Source organism: Anoplopoma fimbria, chromosome 3 (assembly GCF_027596085.1).
Source record: "Anoplopoma fimbria isolate UVic2021 breed Golden Eagle Sablefish chromosome 3, Afim_UVic_2022, whole genome shotgun sequence".
Lineage (NCBI taxonomy): Eukaryota > Metazoa > Chordata > Actinopteri > Perciformes > Anoplopomatidae > Anoplopoma > Anoplopoma fimbria.
Window position 1 is genome coordinate 24,570,542 of NC_072451.1, and position 26,012 is coordinate 24,596,553.

Here is a 26,012-nt window from a genome sequence, read left to right on the forward strand (position 1 = left end):
ACATGTGTGTATTCTGTTAAATTAATGTGTTGCAGATGTATTCTTATGGCCTGTGTGACAATAGTTTAACCTCATTCTTTCAGTTGCGGCCCCAGAGGTGTGAAACGGGCTCTCTCAGCTTGAGATGTCGCAGTAGAGTCTTACAGTCACAGAGTGGATGCTGCGTTACTCTTTCATGTTTTCTGTGATGATTCTAAGTTATGGATGGAAAACCTTCTTACTGCTTAGATAACCAAAATATAACCTGGGAATGGACTCGCTTCGTGGTACAGGCCTCTGGTTACATTGCAGAAATAAAAATGCACTTGTTTTTTTATTTATGGGTTGAAAAAAAAAAAAAAAAAAAAAGACATTGGATACAAGTGGTGTTTGTTATTAAAAATGGCACATTTATTGCTACATTACTGTTATATACACAACAGTTCTCTATATCTACTTTATATATAAAAAATAGGAAACTGGAGGCACTTTGAGGACATAGCCTACATAGATGTTGTCCCCAAACATGAGTGAAGACAGAGAGATTTGTAGCAGGTCATCTGTTGTAGAGGACAAAAAAAGGGTCTGTTAACAAAGAATATCAGGTGCATTTTTGATCCTTGGATACCACAGACATATCTTTCATGTAAAGAAATAAAAGTCTTTAGTAGAGATTTTTCATATCACAACACCACGTTTTTCTGCAGAAAGGTTAGAGTGACTTGACAAAGAAAATAATGTTTGGGGCTAGTCCGTGGGGCAAGATTTGGGATAAAATGACAGGTAGAAAACCAAATACTGTTACATATCAGTATCAGCTTATAATGATAAAGCTGATACATCACAGCTGTACATACATATCAATGCACATGCCAGTCAGGGACAAAATTATACTTAACAAAATCAGTACATAAAAGATGAAACATATTAAGTAGTTTTCAGCGTCAAAGTTGAAGACCAGGTTATTCGTCGTCTTACATTTAATGACACAGACACTGAGGCAGTCAGCGTCAGTGAGTGTGATTCTTCATTTAGATGTAGACACTGTCAGATGTTACTGAAGTATATATGTTTTATACATCTGTATTATAAAAAGGTACAACCTATAAATCATCGAATGCAACATCATCCACCATGTAGCAGAGAAGTATTCAGGCACTGGTGAGTAACCATTATCAAAACTCCCAAAGTCAGGAAAATGACTAAGGCCACCCTTTTTGATTCATTTTTATGCTTCATATCATAATGAAACAGTGAATTGTGTTGCAGATTGTGCAGACCTCCCCTCCTGCCCCTTTCTCAAACTAATCAACAAGCTCATCAGAGAGATGGACATCAAGGAGAGCAGAGGGGGCGTGCTGAAGAAAAATATTGTGTTTCATTTAAGAAAAACTGTCGCAAACACCAGAACAATCCAATTACAACTGGCATGACTTCGTGTTCAAACATGCAATTTAAAAAAAAGAAAGCAATATCACAACATGTGATGTTACAGCCAGATAAGTTTGTCATTTCTAACATTTCTAAGCACCTGGCACAAAAGAAAACACCTCACTTTGTTCCTGGAATCTAAATTGAGAGTCGTCTTACATTTAGCAACGTAAACAAAAAAAGAAAGAGCATTCCAAACGATAAAAACAAAACTGATACAACTATCTTACAAAGTAAAAAAAACAATAAAAAACAATGATAAATCAATTCTACAAAAGGAAGATCCTTACAACAGGCTTTGCAATTGTTCAAAAGGGGGGGGAAAAACGAAAAACACCAAATGCTCAACACACAGCAACAACCAAAACAAGTCAGTCAAATGGCGAGTAAATTCTCTACAGGGTCGCAGGAACACTCATGATCCCTTTCAATACTCAATTATTTCTGTCTTCTAGCAAAATGTGATTACCGTAATACAAATTGCTCGGAGAATTAAGTTTATAAGTTTCCCATGCTGTAACAGAGTCTTTAGGTATGATTCGACAGGGGCAGGCTGATGTGACACTGGCTGACCACAGGGCTGAGAGTGACCCACTTCATGATGCTGGGCAGTGAGGATGACATCTATATGCTCGAGTCCAACCTGTTGAGATGTGCATGTGCACATTTGATTCAACGTCACTGTGGTTCCTGGATTTGGATTGAGTCTTTTCTCCCGTTTGTGTCAGTGGAGGGTCTCTCTCCGGCAGTCTCCACAGTTAAAAATGAACAAAAAAAAATAACCCACCACATATGGGTCAGTGACTGTGGCTCTTTTCAGCCAAAGCAAGAAATAAAAATAAAAAAATACAGCCAGCAATACCAGCATACCACAAAGAAAGGAGTCAGCTCTGATTGCCCAGTTAGTTGCTGGATGTCTCCAAACCTACCTCTGTAATTCAGTCATTACGTAAGAAGATAATAATGATGGCTATTTCATCTTAATGAAACACTATGCATTAGGCCTCATTTGGGCACATGTTTGAACAGGTTTTGTTCAATCATAAGATATAAACCCGGGTGTCCCTCTTTGCCTGTGAAGAATGTAAGACCTGCTTTTCAGATGGGAATGCCAATAATCATCCAACAATACAAATCCTAACTCTGCTTACACAAGCAGTTGATCCAAAAGGTTTCATTTGATCCAAACAAGTTTTGCTCCCAACACGTAAAGCAATTTTTCAAAATGTCTTACAAAAACATGATCATAAGAATGTCCTTATGTCCAATTTCCACTGTCTCCAAACCGGTGTCCTCGGTTCAAAGTGTTGTCTTGTTAAGATTAATACATTTCCCCTCTCCCTGTAAGAGTGTGCTTGTTACTTTTGTATTCATAGTCAGGAATGTGGCCACCTGCTTTGTCAGTAATGAGGTGTGTGCGTGTGTGCTTTCCAAAAGTTGATTAACACACACTGAGATGCATGACAATGATAGATTAAGGCCACGTGTTCTAAGGGCTGTACAATCAACAGGAACTGGAAGGGAAAGGAGAAAAATGAATGAATATTTTTCCAAAATACAAAACAAGCTATCGTTCGTTATATTATCAGGCGGGTAACGCATCACGAACCACACAGTTGAAACTCTGAAGACTGACCTGAGAATCACATATGTCCATCTCCTCCAAGACCAGGGTGACCCCCACCAAGCTGCATCTGGGGGTCAACGCCTGAAACTTTCTCCTCCTCTCTCCTCTTGAGGCAGGCAGCCTTTGGGTTCAAATTACGCTCTTTGAAAAAAGGACCAACACATACATTAAAAACAGTAAAGGGAGGAATTACAGGAATTCTTGAGAATATATCATTATTCTTTTCCCTTAGAAATCTTTTAAGACATTGAAGCAGAGTTTTGAACAGACAAAAGGTCAACAACAGACAGGGAGAAGAGATAATCAGAAAAGCAAGACAAGGAAATGAAAAGAAAGACGAGAATTGCAGACGTTTGGCAGAAAAGCAGGGATATACTTCCTCACATATTCTCCCCTTCTACTCCATTTTTCAAAGTGATAAGAGCAAATAGCAGAGAGAAAGCCAAAGTGAGTGCCACACAGTAAGTAAGATCAGAATTAAAGAGAAGATTTTCCTGTGGGTGAATGACTGGCAACTTGCCAGCTGTGATAGGAGATGGTTGGTTGTCTATGTGGATCAGACCTTCCTGTATTGGCTGACCTACCTCGCACCTGCTTCTCCAGGCCCATTATGACCTGGACAGCCTGTTGCAGGATGATAAGCTTGGTCTGGGCCTTGTCACTCTGCAGGTGGACCTGACACATCCTGCCCAGCTCTCTGAAGGCTTCGTTAATGTCACGCACGCGCACCCTCTCCCTAGTGTTGTTAGCATGGCGGCGCTCACGCTCCCTCTGCTCCTTCTCCTCGGCAGTCAGGTTCTCATCGGTCACCGAAGCAACACTGCAGCCAGGAGGAGAAGTGGGGGTTGGAGGGGCTGGTTAACAAACCCAAATCACAGCCCTCGCTGAACCTGGGCTAGACGTTCTCCCTTTAACAGCTATTATACCGTCTTGAAACTATTCACTTTTTAATGTATTTTTCCTACACAGAATCCTTGTTCTGTTACTGAGAAATGTTTTGTATGTCAATGAATTAGGCTAATTTCAAGCTCTTCAACCTAGATGAGACCAGTGGAATAGCCGAAGAAGATCCCAGTCGAGTAGGGCTGAGTTGCAGGAGAGGGAGCTGAGGGGTGGGAACAGTTTTTTCGTAGATTTACAGATATTAATGATAAATAATACATATTTGTTAACATGAACGGACTTTATGTCAATCAGTCACAACTTTAAGTGCTGTGGGTTGAGCAAAGCGCGACACTAAATGATATCAAGCCAAGATACAACAGTCAACCTGGGCGGGCCAGGTCTAACTAATCTGTCCTAAAATCTAACCAACCAACAATTTAATTTTGGTCATTGGGGTCCAGGATGGAAGTTCAGGGGATTTGGTGACTGTCCAGCAGAATGAGAGAAGTTATGAGGAGGGAGAGAGAAAGGGAGAGAGGAAGCAACACCCTCTGCCAACGTAAAAAAGAGCCACAGAGAAAAAGCCAAGAGAAGAGACTGAGGGCATCATGTTAAATACATCAGCAGTAGATGTATTTATCTGAATGTGAGGAAGAGGTCACTGTTGATATCTGTAAAAAGAAAATGACAGAGGACAAGGGAGTGAATGAAGAAATGAAAAGGTTTGTCTCAAAAACAGGATGGCAGAAGAAGGGTTAATGCTTTAAAGGCTGTGACATGCAGCACAGAGACACTGGTACAAAGCTGAAGACAGGTTAATACACAAGACTACCGACAGCACTGCTTTCATGCTAACCGGGGGGCAGTGAACAGACAGGTACACTACGAGTGGAAGGTTTAAAAAAATAATAAGACATCATAAAGCTGAAATAACGTGAAATTATGAATTTGATTAATGAGGCAACAGGGGGAAAAGCAAATGAGCACACAAAAAGATGTGTTAATGCAGTTGAAGGGTAAGGCGGAGAGACATATAAGCATTTTCACAGTGGAAACAGACGGCCAATTATGAGACAAGGCAACACATACTGCTTCAGGGCAAACAGCCCTGTATGTGTTACCAGAGGACAAAAACCTTAGAAGATGAACAGGAGAATGGGCATGTCTTAAAACAGTCACACAGCTTAATTTCCTTATGCCATGCCCTTAGTTTATGGATACTTTTTAGGATGGACTGTAAAAAGTGCTTTGACTCCCTTGTATTAAGCAGGGACAATGGGCCTCATTCACAAACAGGGCGTACGCACCATTCTGTGCCTAAACCAAGCGTACGGACGCCTGACGCACAAACCCAGGATTCATCAGGATTTTCTTGCATGAATTTGTTATTACTCTGCAAACAAAATTCATATCGTTTCAGGCCATGCGCATTCTAAAATAAAGAAGGCCTGGCCAGCTGTCTGGATCTCATACTAACACTGCATTCATTAAAAAAAAAAAAAAAAAAAGGCTCTTTTAGACAATATTCAAAACTTTAGCTTATTAATGCATTGGCCAAATGTATTAACCAACTATGAAATTGCTGCTTTTTAATCCTTATCAATTATTGGCATAATTCAAATATCCTGTATATATTTCTAAGCTCAATTGAGGTCTTGGAATTAATGTTCAAATGTCTGTTGTCATATTTTATGACACCATCAGACTAAAAGAAACAACATATATGATTTGATGTTATTGTGATTATACAACTCATTTATGGTGCTGTTGGATTGCAGCCAGATTCCCCAGTTAAGCGAGCAGACGAGCGGGAAAGCAAACTGGTTTTGACAGCAGTGAAAATGTTGCTTTTGAAAAGTCAAATGATAACTTAAGATAGATTGAAGCAGAAGATTTTGATAGCAAAAAACATGATAACTTTTTTCTTTTTCAATTAATTTTGATCTTTGGACTGTGAACAACGCTAGGGAGTTATTGGAATAGTCGGAAACAACGCAGCCCACTGAAATCTAATGCTACAAACAGTATAATACTAATAAGATTAGTGTAGCCTGATCTTTATCTGCAACTGTGCAAAATACAGAATTAAAAGTATGAATAGATATGCTAAAAATGAGCTTTGCAGAAGAACTGTTTTTTGCCATGTGAGAACATTTCTATGCTATATAAATGAATGAGGCCCAATGTGTTTACCACCACAAGTGAAGTCAAATTAAGTACCACAAGCAATTTTAAAAAGATTTTAAAAAAAGACATGAAAGGAGCTGGGAAGTGAAGCCGTGTGGGAGAATTATTTTGTGAAGAGGCCCTTCCCCTCCTCTTCCTTCCTCCCTGGACACCCACTGACCTCGAACTTGCTGCTCCAGGTTGAGTATAACGTTAACAGCCTGTTGCAGTACGATCAATTTGGTCTGCGGTTTCTCGTGGCTCAGATGGAGCTGACACATGCGGCCCAGCTCCTTAAAAGCCTCGTTGATGTCCCGCACACGTAGCCGTTCACGGGTGTTGTTCGCCATCCTCCTCACTTTCTCCCGCTCAGCCTTAACCTCCACTGGTAGATCTTCATCGTCTTCCTCATCATCCAGACTAGCAAAGAGCCAATGGCAGATGAGGAGGGAATGAAACAAAAGTATGGGTACAGTCCACTGATAATAAGTTGTCAATTATCGCGTGAAATATATTTTCCACATGTAGAGGGACAGAACTCCCGAGAAATTTCATGACAATTACAAACACTGCTACAAAGTTGGGTAACATTAGGGTTTGGCCTTAGCAATTTATCAGTTTTTGACCATTAAGTACCAGGAACAATGGAGCCCCAGGAACTGAGCTTGGTTCCTGTGGTCCCAATGCTGCTAAAGAATCAAGAGAACATAAACCAAACAGAAATAAACTGCATTAACAATGAAACTCGCTGACAAACAATAGCATGTAAGATAATGTGATCGACAACTGTACCAGTGTTTACAATTTTGATTTCATTACTTTCAGGTTGAAGTCCCATTGCATGAAGAGCTGTTCTTGTTTAAACCTCAAAATCTTTTTTCTTTTTTTTGCCAACTAGATTAGGGCGTACAATTCTTAAACAGAAGTTGTGAGGATGTCAGATTTTTTACTGTTCTTGGATGTGGATTCATATCTTTGGTCTCTACTGGTTGAATTTGGTTATGTTGTTTCCTCTTAAATCCTCCATTTCCTCTTTCAGAAAAAGTAGATTTAGAAACAAGAAATATATATATATATATATATATATATATATATATTCTCAAAAAAACAACAACTGGTCAGTCCCTCATGCACGAGAAGACTGTGGTGCAACTGAAGTCCTTTCAAAATGAATTATTTCCTGTTTTGATTTTGTTGAATTAAATTTAATTAATTAGTTAATTAAATATTATTATAATTTACGTCTATAACGAATCATATCTAATAAAGGTTTTTAAGACTATTTCCTGACACATATTATACTTAAACCACAGCAGCATGATATGCCATGAAATCTCATGCAGTGATAAAGGAGTATAAATCTTGTGTGGAAAAAAAGGATTTAGACACCTTGTTCCAAGACGGGCCTTCATGTCTTTTTTCTCATCCTCTGACCTGTCGGTGATGGAGCAATTTTCGTCGTCCTCCTTGTCTTCTCGTTTGATATCAGAACCACTGGAGCGCTTCAGGCTACCAGACAGGCCTGCACCGGGAGTTTAGAAATAAGGATACAAAATAAGATTACATAAAGAACCCCAAAAATATTACTTAACCTCCAATGTTTGCTAAGTACCACCGCCCTTTCTTACATAAAACAATAAATAGAGGAGTGGAGAACAGCAGATAGACTCACCGGTAAAACCTTCAGGCTGAGAGCCTGGCTGCACAGATGTGGGGCCGTGGTGACCATGCATAAGTCCTCCACTAGAGGGCAGACCAGCAGAATCCTCATGGTGACCAGACATCTTCAGGACAACAATTAGACAATGTTTCAATGACCTTGCAAGAAGTTTGTAGTTCTAATATAAGAGCACGGAACAGGTATACTGCTCTCACAATTTACTTTTACTTTAATTTGAAATATCACACTTCATTAAGTCATTTGTGGATAGATTTGCGGTGCAGCTATCAAATAATCTCACCAGTCCAGGCAGGCGACTGGCCAATCCAAGTGCTGCACTGGTGAAGGCTGGAGGTAACCCTAAGCCAGACGAGAGCAGATTGTGCATCTCTGCCAGGCCTGGCACTCCTTGTCCGCTGGCATGACGCTGTAGAACATTGAGGGCTTCGTCCAGACGGTCCTCCATTTTACTCGGCTACAGAAAATGAAGAATAACTGACGATGTGACTGCAATAGGCTTTGCATGAATGACTGTGGCATCCTTTATTTGCCTCTGTAATTAACTTCAACAATCTTTTAAGAAAAAAATAAAAGACATGTTGACTCACCATGGACTGAATTCCACCCTCAAAGCTGGGTGAAGGTGTGGCCTGGCCAGAGGACCGAGTCCACTGTGATGCAGAGCCTAGAAAAAAGAAAATCAAATTGTTTTGATAAGTACATTTGCCCCTCATTGACTGATACGGACATGTTTACATATAAGTAATACCCCACGCTCAGTATTGGATGCTTGATGATACAGGGAGATCAGTCAGCAGGAACCTCTTCTCTCTCTCACTAAAAAAAACACTACAGAGTAGATGATTGATTTAACTAGGGCTTGAGCTTTTAGGTCAAATGCTAAAAAAAACAAATAAAACTTTATTTTCAATTGTCTGATTCACACAGGTAAATACATGATATTTGACTTCTGCATTTAAACCATCCTAAGCATTTAGGAATACTGGGCAGCTGTAAAGAGACTGGGGAACAACTTGGGGTTCAGTGTCTCGCTCAAGGGAACTTTGACATACACACAGTAGGAGCATTGGATCAAACCACCAACCTTATGTTAAAAGGAAAACTGCTCTACCTACTATATATGTTGCATATTCAATAAAAGACACTATAAACATTATGAAACACTGGATGAGAAATTGTTTTATCCAAGCCAGTATACAGTCACCCATTTAATGTATTTTAAGTAATAGGTTTCACTGACAATATTGATTCATATCAAAATGGAACTTGCAGATGAGAAAGTAACAATCCCGCGATTTTACTTCCACCTTTAACCCAATAGATGGAGCTGCATTGTCACTAAGAACCATTCAGTTAGTTAGAACAATGCATTTTTAAAGATCTCATCATCCCCTTACACAACAGGAAGGACCCTGTGTTGAATTACCTGATACAGCCTGGGGAGAGCCAGAGGGAGTAGATGGAGACGGAGGGAAGGTGTTACTGTGTGGGTCTGAAGGATAGATCTGGACGGAGGACAAATTTGTTTTGAATTAATACAACATATCCTTTATATTTATTATGTTTTTTATATATATATATATATATATATATATATATATATATAATAAAAAAACATTAATGTTTTGTGTTGAGGAATTGCCTATAAATATGTATTATATTATTACTTACAGATGCCAGGGCTTTTCCAATCTCATCACCTGAACTTCCAGGTACTGCTCCTCGATTGGCTTTTAGGAAACAAAAAAGAATTTCAATCGGATCCTATGCTCAATAAATATTTTGCTATGTGGCAATGTTGTGTGAAAACATAAAGAGCAATTCCCACAAAGAAAAGAGCATGTATTAAAGGGTTTACCCATAATAGTGTCAGCCATAGGGGGTGTGTGGCTTGGGACTCCGAAGCTGTTGGGGCCAGAGTGGGGGCCAGAGTGGGGTCCAGAGTGGGGTCCAGAGTGGGGGCCAGAGTGGGGGCCAGAGTGGGGGCCAGAGTGGGGGCCAGAGTGGGGGCCAGAGTGGAAGCCAGAGGGATGATTCCCGTTCACCTCACTGCCATGCATGGGGTAGTTCTGGGGAGAGAGGGGCAGTGGCTGCCGTTTCTGGGAAGCAGAGACACAAAAATAATTTACAACGACGCATTAGTAAAAAAGTGTCAAAGACCTTGTTATGGCTTCATAAAAAAACAAGACCAAAGTGAGAAGGCGCAACTCACCACTCTGTCTTGGGGGTTGATGGCAGTGAAGGGAGCATGCTGGCTCAGATGGGGGGAGTTGCCCAGCATGGCAGAATAACCAGGCTGAACCATCGACCTGGCAGAGCCCCATGGATCAGAGGGCGGGTGGAGGCCTTCTGTAAGGGAGCATCCAGCGGAGGAGGGGGGGGAGTAAGAGGGCCGAGGGATAACCAGCCACAGGAGATGAGAAGACAATAAAGGCCACATATGAGACATGTCACATTACTGTGATGACTTCATTCAACTGTAATGCACTATTCGGCACCCAGGCACCATAGGGTGTTCACTGGCATACGGCTACAGCACCAAGGTTCATCCAGACTTCCCTAAGGATATTATGGGGACCTAATTTAACAACCCTACTGGCTGGAAAAGGAACACTATTTTATTTGTAAGTGTCTGATACACTACCCCCATTAATAAAAAGTGTCTCAGTCAGATTGAACTTTTCAACCCAACACAATGTACAAAGGGAGGCTCTAAAGGCAAGTATTGTTTAGACTGACCTTGCACATAGAATGGTGGTGGGAAGACGTTTCCTGCCTTGGAGACCGGGTAGCCAGCATTGTCCCTGTTAAAATCCTCTCCTGAGGCAGATGCATAAACCTACAAAGGATACACAGAAGAGAAAAAGAGTGAAGCTGTTCAGTTCAGTGCTTGTAAACTTTGTTACAAATCACGATAAGCAAACTATACGGGGTAACTTACTCAATGCATGAACCACATGCGGTAGATACTATATATAGCATATTACTTCTGAGATAATCATACAAAAGTTTCCTGTGAGCTTCCTTGTGCCTTATACTTAGGATGACCACCAATTGATTTCACCATAAAAGAGTATCTGTACCCGAGGTAAGTTTTCAAACTACATTTTTTTTTTAATTAAATACCTAATTTAACAGAGCACTTAAAGTATGTGTTCCTTACTAGGCTAAAATCTATTTTTTACGGTCTGGTTTTACTACTTAATTCAATAAACAGGCTGTTGCAACATTCTGCAGACTGGAGCACTGAGCATTATGTATTGAATATGCAGTGTCAGTGAATTTATTGGGCTCTGTCTCGCATCTCTGTAGGGCTTTTACATTTGATTCTGTTGAAAAGAAACACACAGAGAATGGTTTACAGATACATAATTCACACTCTTTACCAGAGTGAGATGAGACCACACAATGGGAGATGCAGTCAGATTTAGTGCATGGTATAATGGGTGTTAAGGAACCAATGTTCTGTACCACAATAGCATTCTCAATCAAGACTATTCTAGACGAAAAGCAAGTATCAAACTGCATCTGCAATACTCAAATCCAAATGGACTGAAGTTTTCTTCTGTAATTTGATTAAACAGAGAGAAAAGGAGAGAAAAAAAAGAGGGGAGAGGAGAAGAGGGAACGAAGAGATGCACTCCTAATTACTGAACCATCTGCCGAATGCTGGATGGCAGCCAACTCCACTGGCAGCTGGGATAGAGGGATGGGGGAGGGAGCGAGAGAAAGGGGAGGGAGGCGGAGGGAAAGGGAGGGAGGCGGAGGGAGGGGGTTGCGGGGTAGAGAGGAGGGGGAGGGGGTAACGAAGAAACAGGAAGAAAAAAAGTATCCAGAGAGCGAGAGAGGGAGGGAAGAAAATGAGGTGGAGTACGAACCCCAGTATAAATTCCCTTCTGTGATCCATAGTGGCCAGAAAGTAAAGGGCCAACAAATACAACACGCTATAAATACATGCTGCAAATGAGTGACTGGGTTAATGAGTGGCTTTTTCCCCCCCGCTTTTCCTTTTTTTTTTTTTTTTTTTTTTTGGTGGTGAAGATACACAGCTGTAAGAGCTGGATGTCCATTCTCCTGCTTTGCAAGCCAAGGAGAGGCTTAAGATGCCGAATTGACTGTGTAAAGGGGCGTAAAACATGACTACACAAGCTCCCATGGACTGACTGCAAGGGCTGAGATATAGTTCAAGGCTGCAATGTTTCTAGATGCTTGTACTCACCGAGGAGGGCAGGCCAGGGGGCACCTTCCTGATCTTTTTTGGCTGTGGTCCTGAGGGGAGGAAGGAGCAGGGAAATCCCATAAGCATGCACAAACACACAAAAAGCTTAACTTAAGTGACTTTACCACCACCAATGTAGGGATTCATTCATATAGCCCCGTTCCTGCTTAACCAATCTAACCATCTGCCTTGTAACCATTAATGTGTAATAAAAAGCGTTTCTAGTCTGTTATTCAATTACTTTCCTCATTGAGAACTAACAGTGATTTCACTTTCTTAAACTAAGCAGAAGTGAGATTTCTCAAACACTTTAGAAAACCTCAGCAGGAGAAGTGATGATATACACAGACTTATAAATATAAATCAGAACAAAGAACACTTTCTGAAATGATACCTTATGACTATGTTTAACATTACGCTTGAACCTATCCTTTACAATCTTACCAATGGGCTCCTGTGAGGGTCTCCTGCGAGCGTTGCTTCCCTCATATGAGGAATAAAACTGGGAGTTGGACTTCAGGCCAGACGGGGAGAGGGCATCGGGACTGGGCATGGGCATCTCACTGGGCATAAAGCCCGGCTAGAGACGGTGCAAAAAAAGCACAAGCTTCTGTAGTAAGTAAAGTAATTCATTGAGGCAGTAAATTCAAAATGATACAGGAATAGAAAACTGACTAAGGGACAGAGTTTCCCTGTAAGAGGAAAGAAGGGGTGATACGTCTGACTGGTTTACCTGTGTTGCAAATGAGGAGTATTGTCCTCGCTCAGCCTTCCCTGTTAGGAAAAGGGAATATAAAATCAGGTCATGATCGTTAATATTGGGCTTTTATGTCAGTATTAAATCTCAATCTGGTCATTCCCCTTTCTCCATTTGGGTGCCTCCCATCTGCTGTGTGAGTGTATTATGATGATGTGTGGTATTTATGGCTTTGGACAGCAAAACAACAACAAATTGGCCCATTATAAATGGTTCAGGGGAACTGTGCCAAACCTCTGTCCCCTCCCCTGACAGTTAAACAGAGGAGAGCTATAGGCTACCGTAGTCCCAAGGGACAGCCTTGTTTGTGCATGGGTGCCCTTTACCCCCCACATCCCCTCCTGCCCTGAACACACAAACTGCAACAACACATGAAAAAAACCCTCCTCCACATCCTCCCTTATTACTCTGCTCCCTTCATCCACTGCCACCTAAGCATAAATTTGGCTTGCACTAAAGTGGTACATTAGTGTCTAACCTATGAAGAACTGCCCTCTCAAACAAACAACTCATTGTGTTAGTTCAGTTGCTCAGTCCATTGATACAAACTTGTGCATTTCAATCAGCCTGTTCTTCTGTCATTAAGTCCTACTATTAGAAAAACTGGCCACAAATTTCAACGATTCTCTTTGTTAAAAAAAAAAAAAAAAAAAAAAGTAAAAGATGTGGTTCCTGTGCTTCAGCAGCTTAGTTCAATTAAAAACTTACCAACAATCCCTGATCCATACATGGGGGCAGGGGCAATACCCTCTTGCTCATTGTAAATGCCTTGTTCTGCATAACCCTGTGGAAAAGACAACAGAGACATTAGGGATACAAAAAAGATACAAAAACAAATAATACATAAAGCCACAAAGAAACTGTTGTGTGTTCATGTGAATGGGTTGAGAAAGATCATGTAACTCTGAGACTGTACACCTTACCTAGTTTGAATGCAAGTCTGACACTGTTTTGGAATAAAGGGGTGAATATGGGATTTTTCAGAAACTACAGGGTTACTATAAGATCACTACTGGATTACTATAGAAATCCTTAAATATACCAATATTTCTTATTTTGTGTTGTCTCTAATGAAAAATAGATTTTTCTAACAGAAAAGTATGTTTGGAAAGATAGTTTAAAATGTTGACATGTTGGACAGAACGGTCCATTATTTTGCATTGGGAATAAAAATAAAGCAAATAAATCAATCCAGTAGCATCTGCACCATCCATAAATTCTAATATTCCCAAATTACCCCGATACCCATCCTGTTCTAGACATCTCAGATTAAATATGGCCTTGTTAGTACCAATGTTAAACTCATAATATCTGGTAATTTGAGTGGTTTAGAGTTGAGATCATAACCCTTCTGAATTGCTGCTCCAACAAATGCAAAGCTGTTTCATACAAGTAAGAAACTGGACAGTAACAAAGGAATTTTGAGCTTTATTAATACAGTGTGAATATGTTTATGCGGTTATTCATAGATCATGTTTCAAATGACTCCCTATGTGTGTAATATAATATATATATATATATATATATATATATATATATATATATATATATATATATATATCTTAATATTTCTAGTTAACTCCTCATATATGAGTCGGGTCTAGACAGTGAAGTGTTTTAAACTAAGAGAGTAGAACAAGGTGATAACTTACTTTTAACCCACAACCAAACTGTTGCTGTTTCAGTGGTCAAAATGTAAACCATCCCATATTATAAAATGTGCTTGTGTGAGAGCGGTATATATTACATGATCACCCAAACTTGCGTTGTGTTTCACTCAATAGTGTGACATCTACGAGGCCAGATAAAACTTACCCTTCCCTGGTTGAAAGATGGAGTGTTCTGTTCTCCTGGCCCCCAGGCACTAGACCCAGTCCTGTCGTCCATACCTGTAAGAAAAAGAACTGGGTTAGAACTACTAACCACGGGCACACATTCATAACAAGGATTTACGCTTTGCAAAACTAAAGTCTAACTTCAGAGGACGATGAAGTTGACCTGCGTTGATTTAGTTGTTTTCAGGCTGCTCAAAGTAACCTCAATTGAAGAGCTTCAATTTACAGCTCGCACAGAGACAACATAGTGACAGTGCTGTCACATAGCATGGATATGAGCTGTAGGAAGTTTGAATAATTAACACCCAGTATGAGGTTCCCAGAATCATCCTCGACATTCTTCATTCTCCCACTCCACTCCTTTACATTTTCCATGGCAACAGTCATTCGTCCCCCATCCATTCTCTCACATTTAGCCCACACCTTTGTCTGTAAACAGGACGCATGCTGAAGGTCTCAATCTTACATGGATGACACACGTTATCCCTGGCCAAAGCCAACAGCTTTCAGGAAAAGTGAACGCGTTTGAAAGGAGTGATTTTAAAGATTGGTGGAGGAGAAATTCCTGCCCGTCCCCTTTCTCTCAATCTCCTCTCGTACTGCAACACAGCATCTCTGGGGGAAAGCTGAAGCTTAATTGCGTGCTGATTTGCATAATTGTGCATATTAATGAAGCTCAGTCCTATGAATATTCATATTTTTGTTTTGTTGTCTAATTAAAAAGGGGAGAAAGAGAGGGGAGGGGGTGGAGGAGGGCTAGAATCATGACAGGATCAGCAGTAGAACAGACTGATGGGTCCACAGTGCTGAGAGCAGCTAGATTGCCGTGACAACTCTGATCTATATACACGACACCAGCAGAATAAGAGATGAAGGAGACAATGTCTTGTCCCCTCTCTATGGCTGACTGTCACTCTCCATGTCAATCAAAGACGATAAAGAAAATGCACCAACCATTTGTTTCCGCTATAAGTCGTCAGAACTCAAGCTCAAAGGCTCAAATTCAATGTTTAATGTTTCGAGACCGCATTGCAATTTTCAGTGGAAGACTGTTTCAGTATTGTTATCGATACTAAATGTAAGTAAGCTAGTTGCAGTGTCAAACGTAGTACTGCCAGGTAAGTGGAACAAGCTTTCATTTTTGGGGCAACATTTATCTTCCACACACACCTCCATTATTACCATGTATTCAGAACCAAGTAGAATATCAGAAAAGTCTGGATGTAAAGCTAATTATCGAGACAGAAATGTGGTATTTTAACCCTCTTAAAAAGAAATGAGGATTTTAAGGCGCTAGAAAATAACACAAACTGTCACCTTTCATTCCACAAATAGCATGGTGCATATAGCGCTTTGCAGAAATCAACACACAACCGGGTTTACAGGTGTTACAGTTAAACATGATTTTGGCACCTAATTTAATCGAATCAGTGGATTGTGTGAGGAAATAATGGGAAGATTATTGTGAATATTCACAGCTGAAGGAGTGAAAGTATGGCATAAAAGGCGAGAGGAAATAACATAAGCATTTTAAATTTATGTAAATTCTTTCTAATCAACTGATCTGATGATAAGCAGATGAACAAAACTGAGTGAACTCTATATAATGACATTTCACATTAAACAATGATAGCAAGACTATAGAGGGGGGTTCTGTCATTGTGGTCACTGTATAGTGTATTTTATTAATGTGCAGGAAAATTGATCAAAAACCTCTATACACAAATCTATTGTGAATTGAACCTCAAGTGTAAAACATTAGAAAAAGCATGCAATTGTACATATATAAGCGTATGAAGATAATAGGGGGAGAAAGAGGAGGGTGGTGGGGAGGGAGAGACAACGAGAGGTTCAAACAGGTAACTGCCGGAAAAGTATTTATGTGAAAATGGTACAGTTCAACTCGTTTTGGTCATTTAGTTATTATATAGACTTCCCTGGTCTTCTTCAATGAATTCCAATGTGTAAGACCCTCTTTAAATTGTTTTCTTGAGCCTTGTTGTGTCATTTCAGGGCAACTGCGGCTCGTCCTCCAATCAGTGAATCGTCTACGCTAGTCCATGTCGATGTGTCCTTGGGCATAAGTTTGTTTTTTTCTTCCTCACTATTACCAGCAGGGTTTCCTTGATTCATTCAAATTTTGTTAATTCAGTTGGTATAACAGTTAGTAGTTTTTTTCCCTTTGTAATGTGTTGCTGTTTCCTTAGATTCCTGTGTCATTTTTACAATTTCTATTAGCGACACCAGAAGTGTCAAAACCATTAGAAAACTATGAGTAGTGCAGCACTCAGACAGTCTACTGGGAAAGAAAAACGAAGAAAAGGGTGAGTAACATCAGACAAATTCACTGGTGAACCCCAATGCACTTCTCCTCCCAGCATGAAACGCCCCTTTAAGCATGGCTAGTCTTTAATTACACAGGAAGAGATACTGGAAACAGACAGCCAGCCTGAGTCACAGGCTTCATGAGCAAAACTCTGGCACAACCTTTTGACCAAACTTGCAGACATGCCTTAGTTTTTATGTGAACAGAGCCCCGGGCACCTAAAACTGAGTGTGCCGTTTGGTCTGCACACCTTCTTCCTTCCTTTGCCAAAATGAGTCACACGGACACAAAGCATGATGTCAGGTCAAATCTTACACTGTTAATGAAATACTGAACAATGTACAATAACACAGTCCTGGCTGTTTTAACCTGTGAGTCACTGGTGATTTCTGAAACACAACCGTAAGCGTCAACCCACTAACAAATAAAGCTTACATTTAAACATCAAAGTTCTGACACTGTATGAAAGCATATACATTTCAATAGCAATTTGAGCCAGAAATAGGAATGCACCAATATAAATACTGATATCGGACAGATACTGACATCAATAATTGGATCAGATATCGTGACAATGGGACTTGTTTATTTAAATTTCTATGTCTTTATATATTACATACTGGGGGGGAAAGAAAGTTGACCATTTTTCTATGCTTTTAAATTGTTTACACTTGAACTGTAATTCCTGCTAATTTTAAAGATTTTTTTTACCAAAATGTAAAGCAGTGTATGAATGTTGGGAAAGATAATGTTGATGTTGCCTTACACATAAGAGAATGATCCCAGTCCCTTCAACACAGTAAGGCACACAGCTTATTAATGAAACACTGGTAAAGGATTAGTACTCTGTATTGGCCAATACCCAAAGACCAGGTATCGCTGTCCAGACTGAAAACGTTGGATCAGTGCATCTTTAGCCAGATATTCTAAGTTGAAAGAGCTTGTGACTTAAACATCCTTTAGTCTTTGAGACTCTCTTAACTAGACTGATCTATTAGAAAAAAAACTAACAATTTATGCAAATTTCAAACTCTTCCCCTTCTGCATTTCAGCCCTACCTAAGTTTAAAAATACATTATAGGATTCTCAGTTTCCAGTAACCAAAAAACGAAAGTGCACTAAAATTACTTTAACTGACTTGTGAAAGGGATTGAACAGTTACATAAGACCATAGCTGAGATACTATCATCTCCGAAGACTCAAAGACGAACACTAAAAAGGGAGGTTCCCCATAGCAACACATGTGAAAACCTACACATATCCCAAGCCTTAACCATACTGGGGTAAAAAGGGATCCAAGTGACTCTATAAGAAAAACATGTGGCAGCTTCTTTTGGTAAAAAGGCTTTCTTTCTGAGTGAGCACATATTTTAGTATAGGTCTTTGTGGCACCAGACCTGGCATCCTCACTGTGACAACAAGACTTCAGATAGCACTGCGTCCAACAGTTGTTCACCAAAAAAAAAAAAAAAAAGCATTTAACCACTCCCACAAATGGTTGTTTTTACATTTCTATACAATTTAAGCAAATCAGATAAAACTTTAATTTAATCTCATTTAATAAGTGAGCATTAGAGATGTTGGTAGCCATGTTTTTTTACTTTGGAAAGAGCCTGGGTTGCAATTATCCCCAGAATTGAACTAAAGAAAATCTTGGTTTACTACAGCTACCTACTTTTCAACCAATGGATTGATCAATGGGGGGGGACAAAAACTATTATGTCTTACTATTTAGATGAAAAACAAAATGGCCACAATGCACTCTACCTTGTAGCCTAAATGGACTATAAATAATGCTTGTATCTGCTCATACAAAAGAAACTGTGTGTGACATTTCTGGGGGTTTATTTGCAAATACTTAATATAATATTCATATCTATGTTCTGATCAGTTAATAATCACCTGGAACTAAGAATCGTTTTGTTAGCCTTCGCTTAGAAAAAGCCATTTATAGCTTCATGGGGAGTGGGGCCTCTTCCAAGTAGTCTGCCATCTTACATAGTCATGTTTCTACAGCAGCCCAGAATGGACATTGGCTCTACCGAAGGCTAAATAATTAAAGATCATAATATTGAAAAGCCCCAACTTTACTGGTGCTTTTAATTAGTACTTTTTAATGTTTTGGTGTATTCGAACTGGAGCAGCATTTGCTCTGTTCACTCTGTCGGGCTGTGCTCCTCCAAATACACATACACACACATACGCCGATGAAGAGAAGATTATCCGGGTTGACGGCAACTACACTTGCTATTGTATGTGCAATAAAATATTTGTGAAATAAAAAGCAAATACTTCATCAATACATCCGTGCAACAACCACAGACATTTAAACGAAAGTGAAACCTAATTCAATCGTCTCTGTCCGCGGTCTTATCTAGCACCGCTATGTTTATACACAAGCACAGCACACATGATCGGCCAAAAGCTTTTTTTGTAAACTTCTCTGCTGCCTGAGACAAAGCAGCCAGGAGGACAGAGGACAGGAGGAATGACTGATACCGACTGATGCTCTTTATAAACTTAACTCCGAAAAGTCATTTATTTTATTGTCATTTTACATTTGTTTCCAGTGAGATATTAATTACTATATAAAGTGACTTTGCTGGTGACTAGTAGTTCTCTTGAGTACCTATGTTGAATACACTTCCTGTAAGTCGCTTTGGATAAAAGCGTCTGCTAAATGACTGTAATGTAATGTAATGTTGTAAACATAACTGATATTATTTGTTTTGAAAAACTATTATTTAGTCATGTAGAAAAGCAAAGTATTTATAAGAGTGGCTCCTAGTTGCACTAAACTATAAAGATTTCATAATGACCCATCCATACCTGTAGGCCACCGTAGATCTCCAACAGGCTTGGAAAGGTAGGGGTGGGCTGAGAGGTATTTAGTTGGTTGCAACCTGCCACAAACCACTAGATGCCACTAAAACGTATACACTTTTCCTTTAATATAATTTCTGTAAATAATACCTTCTGAGCTGTCGTAACACCTGCAGTTATATTATAATATCACACTCGCACGTCCCTTCCGCCCCCCAAAAATTATGGATTCAGAGGCGCTTATCTTCTTAAGCCTAATTATGAGAATTTGGTCACCAAGTGTATCTACCAAGCAGTCGACCCACTGACCAGAATGCGGCAGCTCTTATGAACAGTCACTGTGGTCAACTTACTTAGTTACAATAATTGAGATGATTTTTCACAGAAGTGGAAAAAGAAGTATCAAACTTCCAAAGAAACGTTTCATACCACTGCAGAATTCCACTCTTCTTCTCTACTATTTGTAAATAAAATTGATAAAAATTATTTTTGGGGGACTATAATTTTAAGTCTGAGGGACAATCCCATGAGCAGCCGTTGGACTGATAACATCAATGTGTCTCTTTAGTAAGCACACACCTTGCTCTAACAAAAGAACATGCAAGTGGCCCTCAAGTGAATAGAAGAAATAGAGCCCACTAAACCCCACCCAGTCAACGCGTGTCTTGTCTTTCATCTTAGCTTCAATATCCTGTTTCATTTCTATTGCCAGCCGAAAGACCTACTGCACTTCTAGAGATTCGACGGTGACAGAGAAAGGTTCATGCAGGGCCAGTGGATTTGCTACAGTAGGAATAGCGATGGACAAGTCATGGCAAGTCATTCTTAAATGCTAATAACTTTTGGTGTATGACAGCAATCAAAAGGGCCCAAAAAACATGAAAAAAATTAAGGAAAACAGTCTGATATTGAGTTTCTCCAAAGCTGTTTGTATACAGTAACCTGCATGCATGTCGCAAAACTTATGGGCTAAGCTAAAGATGCGTCTCGGGATAAGTAGTGTGCGAGATTGCAGGACAAGGGAAATCACTTATTAACAGAGTAAGTATAGAAGATTAATTGGTCTGTTCCCATCAACCCCCACCCTTTGCCTCTATCCATAAGTGATTGAATGGCAATAGCAGAGAAGGTGAGGGAAAGACACCTGCAAGTGGAGGATGAGAAAGTGCTGGGGAGATGACTCATGATCTACATAACATAATATAAACTGGCAATCTTTCCTGAGGTTTCTTCCAATAATCTGTGATCTGAAACATAATTAATGAGAACAAGAGGAGAACAGGAACAATTTCCTTTTTAATTACCATTCAAAACACCACTAATGAATGAAGGTTGGAGTAGTGAGACGACAAAAAGCTTTAACAGCCCATTACTTCCATTCTTTACTTTCAGGAGATGTACTAAGGAGCATTACTAAGCTTTAGGTTAAAGGAAGGAAAGAGATTTTTTTATTTTGTTTGTCATAACATTTTACTGACATCTTTTTTAAATCAAGATAATCAAATCCAGAAGAGTAGAGCATTTAATTTATTCTGGAGACAAAAGAAAAGTCAAAATAAATCAGTAAGAAAGAAAATCGTTGAAAAGAAAAAAGTTAAAATAATCTGTTTTTGTCTTACCTGAACCTCCAAATTGACTGCTGGCGAGAGTAGTCGGACGGTTTTTGCCGTTTGTAACTGGAGGCTCAAACATCTGAAAAGAGAGAAATTAAATTGTAAATTTGAATCCATCTGAGACTTTGCTGAGATGTATCCTCTTCGCTTGTGTGAAGGTTGATTATGTGGTAATTCAAACTATCCTAACATGTATCCGATCCTGTTCAACCAGCAGCAACAACAGTCATGAAGCAATCTAGACATTCCAGCTTTGACTGAGTGACTAACATTAAGGTGACACAACAACAACAACAGCCTCGTAAAAAACATGGCACGCTTCAAATCGCTCAAAGCCTGACCGACTGGCCCATTCATGGATGCTCTTATATTCATTCACATTTCAAACTACTTTCCATGTAACCATAAAAGTTAAATTAAATTGCATGCAAGCATAGAATGAAATGTATAGGATGCATATTAAATCCAAGCAATGTTCAGAGATCTTACCGCGCTAAAATCCAGCAAGTCGTTGAGCTCCTTGTCGGTTTCCACTGCAGCCATTCTCTGCTGCTGTTAACGTGGCCCTTTCAGTCTCAGCAAGCGACTACAAGCAGAGGTAAGGAGAATATGAGTATATTTTGCCCTATTCTGACCAACAAAGGTATGCAGGAGTAGAGCTAGTTTTTCCCAAAGTTAAGTATCACAGTGTTTTCCCTTACCTCAATAATGTGACAAGATCGGTACTATTGGTTCCTTCTACAAAATATAATCAAATCGAAGATTGGGTGAAATAGGTTTAGAGAAATAAATGTGTATGTGTATACGTTTATACGAATAAGGTCTTATTTTCTTTGGTTTTTTTTGATTCTGTGTTTATGGTAGAGGTGCAAGTAAGTGATTATATATTGTCATGGGAACCTGGACATTAGAGGTGGCTTCCTTTTCACTTACAAATAAGTGGTTCATAAAATATAGTTAAACTGGAGACTCGTTTTAACATGTTTGGATGAGTGCCCGTATTGTTGCCTCTTCCATTGCTTAGTTGTGTCTGGTGGTGTTGTCTCAACAATAAAGCTGATGAATACAATTTTGTTACAACCAATAAGAATTATGGCAAAAGTTATGGGAATAATAAAAAAAGATCTTGCTACAGAAAATATTACAATAAACACAACTCCAGACAATGTCCAAACATATGTTCATCGTCAAGCTAAACTTGATTTCCCCCCATCGTCTAGAAGGAGATCATCTTTATTTAAAATGAGAATTTGCTTCTGTAAATGTAGCCGTCTTGCGAGATCATCAAATTATTGAACAAGTACTTAGAAATCCACTTTGTTCTAAGAGTTCCCCCGGTAGCCCACATCTAACATATGTGACCGTGGTCCAGCCACAAGCCACACTGCACTCGCTGTTAGTTGGGCCTTGGACTCAGGCACCTTCCTCTACTTCAAACACCAACAGGCTCTAACAGCTCTTTTGAAAAACTTACAGAGTAATAACACAACACGCTTAACTCTCAAATAAGGACTGTATGGTCTGACCAACCGTATCAAATGGAAATGCAGGCAATGTGTGTAAAACATCTTAATAAGTATGATTTCTCCACAAAGTGAGCAAACCAACAGACGCTTTGCAAAAAAAAAAAAAGCACTGCAGTAAATACCAGCAGGGCTAAATCATAATGTTCTGCTTTTGTCAGTACTCAGAGGTGTTGATAAAGTTCAGAATTCCATTTATAGTCTGCAATTTGTGATGCTGTCAAGCACATAAACAATTAAGCGTCGTTCAGTTAGTGTTGTTGGGGGGTGAATTGTGGCCACTGTGCCTGTTGCACTGTGCAGTACTTCTGAGTCTAGAACAGTTTATCATTATTTTTGGGACTTTTGCTTTGCCACTTTAAATATATTTGAATTGTTTGACAATGATGCAGAAACGGTGTACCTCCTTTTAATTGCCCTAAAAACTGGCCTCAACTGGCTTAGGGCGTTTTTCTACATCTGCAAATGTTGATACAACATAATCACCTTGTGAGTGCCAGCAATATAGTCTGACCAAAAGAGAACATTTAGTGCAAATATCTGTCACCAACATTAACAAGATGTCACTTAAAGTATAACAACTACTGTAACTTCAAAAAAAAAACTTATATTAAATTATCAATTTAGCAGTCAATCAACAAAGGCTGACCACTGTTAGATGCTCCAATTATATCCAACAAGTAGTCCGTCCAGTCAAGAATGGGACAAAAAGCCAAAAATAACAAATACCACAACATTCATACAGTATTTTAAACAAGTAGGGTGGGGTTTTAGATTCTTCTGAGTCAGATTTAGAGTAGGCTACCTCAAGTAGGCTACATATGTAAATGTTCCTGGGATGATTTCACTTCTGCCACCAAAATAACTGAGTATCATTTTCAGGGCATGACTGAAGATTCACTTATTATTATTTTAAGCAATTTGAGCTGTTCATGGCGACTACAATAGTATTCAATAAATGTAAATCTAACTGTATGCATTTCATTGCAACTTTTACCAGTGATACTCCTGGAAATATTGGCAGTAATGTCCCTACTCTGTTTATAATCAAGTAAAATTGTGATAAAAATAAATAAATAGTGGAAATAACATCTAAATCCGATTCTGAAGGCACGAAAGGATGCAACCACTTAATCAAGCCCAACAGTAAAAAAACAACAAAAAAACCCATTAAAAATAATGCTACAACATATAATCATGTCTGAAAGAGAAACTATCAATGAGAAATGTGTTATTACATATAAAGACAAGCCAAAATACCTTGGCACTACTTAATCTGGTGGTTTCTGTCTTTCACTGGGCTGAGGTCAAAATGGGGGATAAGTGTTGGCCCCTCCTAACAAATGGAAGTTGCATACGCTTGTCTTGAGCACCCCCACCTCCGGCCTTCCCATTTGGCTAAAACTTTTAAGGGCAGAAATACCCCCCAACTTCACTCCAAAACCTGTCGTCAAAAAACATCAAATTTTAGTTGTTTTAATGTCTTCTCAGTGTGTTTAAAACCTTGTGGGACGTTTTAAAAAGCGGCCTTAAAACCTGTTGCCTGCCTCACGTCGAGCAGCAGAACAGTGTTCACCAATGAACACAAAGACTTGGGCCACCAAAGTTTTCTCCTTAAGGGCCCAGAAAGCCACAAAAATGAGAATAAAGTCACTTATTCCTGGAATAAATGCTGGAAATGTTGTTTTTGAGTCGAGCAGAGGAGGATGAAGCTTTAAGCCTCGTTTCTGGTGCTTGTTATGGTTTTAATGAAAAGAAAAGAAGTTACTACCAGCTTTCATTTAGGGTTTCATAACTACAACCACGGTGACCTCAGCGTCATTATTCAAACTCTTACATACTGATTCAATAGGGATGGATATAGCCTTTTATTTTTAATTATTATTATTGTTTTAATAGCTACAACCGAGGTACCGTTAGAGCAAACCAGCCCCGTGTGTCGACGTCCAGGCTCCGGACTGGAGACGTCTGGATCCCGGGGGAACTGGTCCAGTCCCAGTCCCAGTCCCAGTATGCTAATGTGCTGTACCAGTTCACGTTATGGCCCAGTGGAGTGAACAAAGAGAGCTTTTTCCACCCCACATAAGCTGCTCGTAGGCCGGAGAGACGTCTCGACGAAGCCCGCTTTTCCCGACTCTCTGTTTTTTTTTTCACAACTTGAAGCGCTTAAAACTTGATTATTTCTCACGACTGCAACTCGACACACGGCTTGTTTGACACACATGTGGTGGTGGTGGATGTGTATATATCTGTGTATATATATATCTACCTGGGTTCAGTTATATGGCATCCAACAGGGAGGAATCCACGGCCGCAGTAGAGAGAAAAACAAAGTTGGGGATCGGATCCTTCCCCCCGTTGGTCCGGACTGTGGGCTTTGATGAAAACGAGGAAAACACAATATGAAGAATATGAAGAATATCCTCCGTCGTCTCGATTGATTACTTGTTTTCGTCACGAAACTGAAAACACGTTTCTAACCATAACGCTGAAGCTGCTCCGTTTTTCTTATTGTGAGAGAAAATGTAACAATTTCATTTTCCAAGTAGACATTTTAACAGCCTCCACATTGTCGGTTTCCAGTGAAGTGAAGTGATATCACTCCGCAGCGCAGCCTACGGGGAGGACATGGACGATGAAACATCAGCGATGTCCGAATCTCGACTCGAAACAACAAACCAAAACGAAGCACGATTCGATAATCCTTCTAGGGATGCGATAGTTTTCTTAAATATGACAAAAAATATATGTTTTGAGCGTTTAAACGCGATACAAAATGAGCGTACTAGCGATTCGCGGGGACCTATGTCGACCGGCGGATGGAGACAGCGGAAAGCCAAACAGCCCAGACTAGCAGGAGATGGAATGATAATATCGGAGGGTGGACCAATAGGAGGCCACGAAAGTTTGATTGACAAGTGGGATGACCAATTACATTTCAGCATGAACCTTTAGGGCAGTCTCCTTTTGCCTTAGGGTTGCTTGCGTTTTAATTTTGTTCTCAAGCAATGCCAGCTCTACAAAAAAAATGATCCTGTTCTAGTGTGAGTTTAAGAGAAATAGGAGTAGAAATAAGAGTTCACCAGCCGCAGATATGCTCTTATTCTTAACATGGATAAGACTGGAAGAAAGTTTTTCTTTTGATGA

The 26,012-nt window shown here is 39.7% G+C and overlaps 1 protein-coding gene across 5 annotated transcripts; it reads right to left on the bottom strand.

Annotated features, from left to right (window-relative positions):
* Window positions 1–338: 338 nt before the first annotated feature.
* tcf3a (transcription factor 3a) lies at window positions 339–25,654 on the bottom strand. Of its 5 annotated transcripts, XM_054626869.1 has the most exons (21): window positions 25,347–25,652; window positions 25,135–25,240; window positions 21,832–21,928; window positions 21,349–21,421; window positions 14,561–14,634; window positions 13,454–13,529; window positions 12,722–12,762; window positions 12,433–12,568; window positions 11,989–12,038; window positions 10,509–10,608; window positions 9,982–10,118; window positions 9,628–9,868; window positions 9,441–9,499; window positions 9,196–9,274; window positions 8,357–8,433; window positions 8,050–8,223; window positions 7,761–7,872; window positions 7,478–7,610; window positions 6,270–6,508; window positions 3,047–3,178; window positions 339–2,924 (listed from the first exon to the last, which is right to left on the bottom strand). In XM_054626869.1, exons 3-20 carry the CDS (start codon window positions 21,883–21,885, stop codon window positions 3,054–3,056), a joined length of 1,980 nt encoding a protein of 659 aa, XP_054482844.1. In that variant the 5' UTR covers window positions 21,886–21,928; window positions 25,135–25,240; window positions 25,347–25,652; the 3' UTR covers window positions 339–2,924; window positions 3,047–3,053. The 5 variants fall into 5 exon arrangements, with proteins under 5 accessions (XP_054482844.1, XP_054482860.1, XP_054482850.1 ...); XM_054626885.1 differs by lacking the exon at window positions 6,270–6,508 and adding an exon at window positions 3,622–3,857 and having other exon boundaries at window positions 7,523–7,610; window positions 25,135–25,654; XM_054626875.1 differs by lacking the exon at window positions 6,270–6,508 and adding an exon at window positions 3,622–3,857 and having other exon boundaries at window positions 25,135–25,654.
* Window positions 25,655–26,012: the final 358 nt, after the last annotated feature.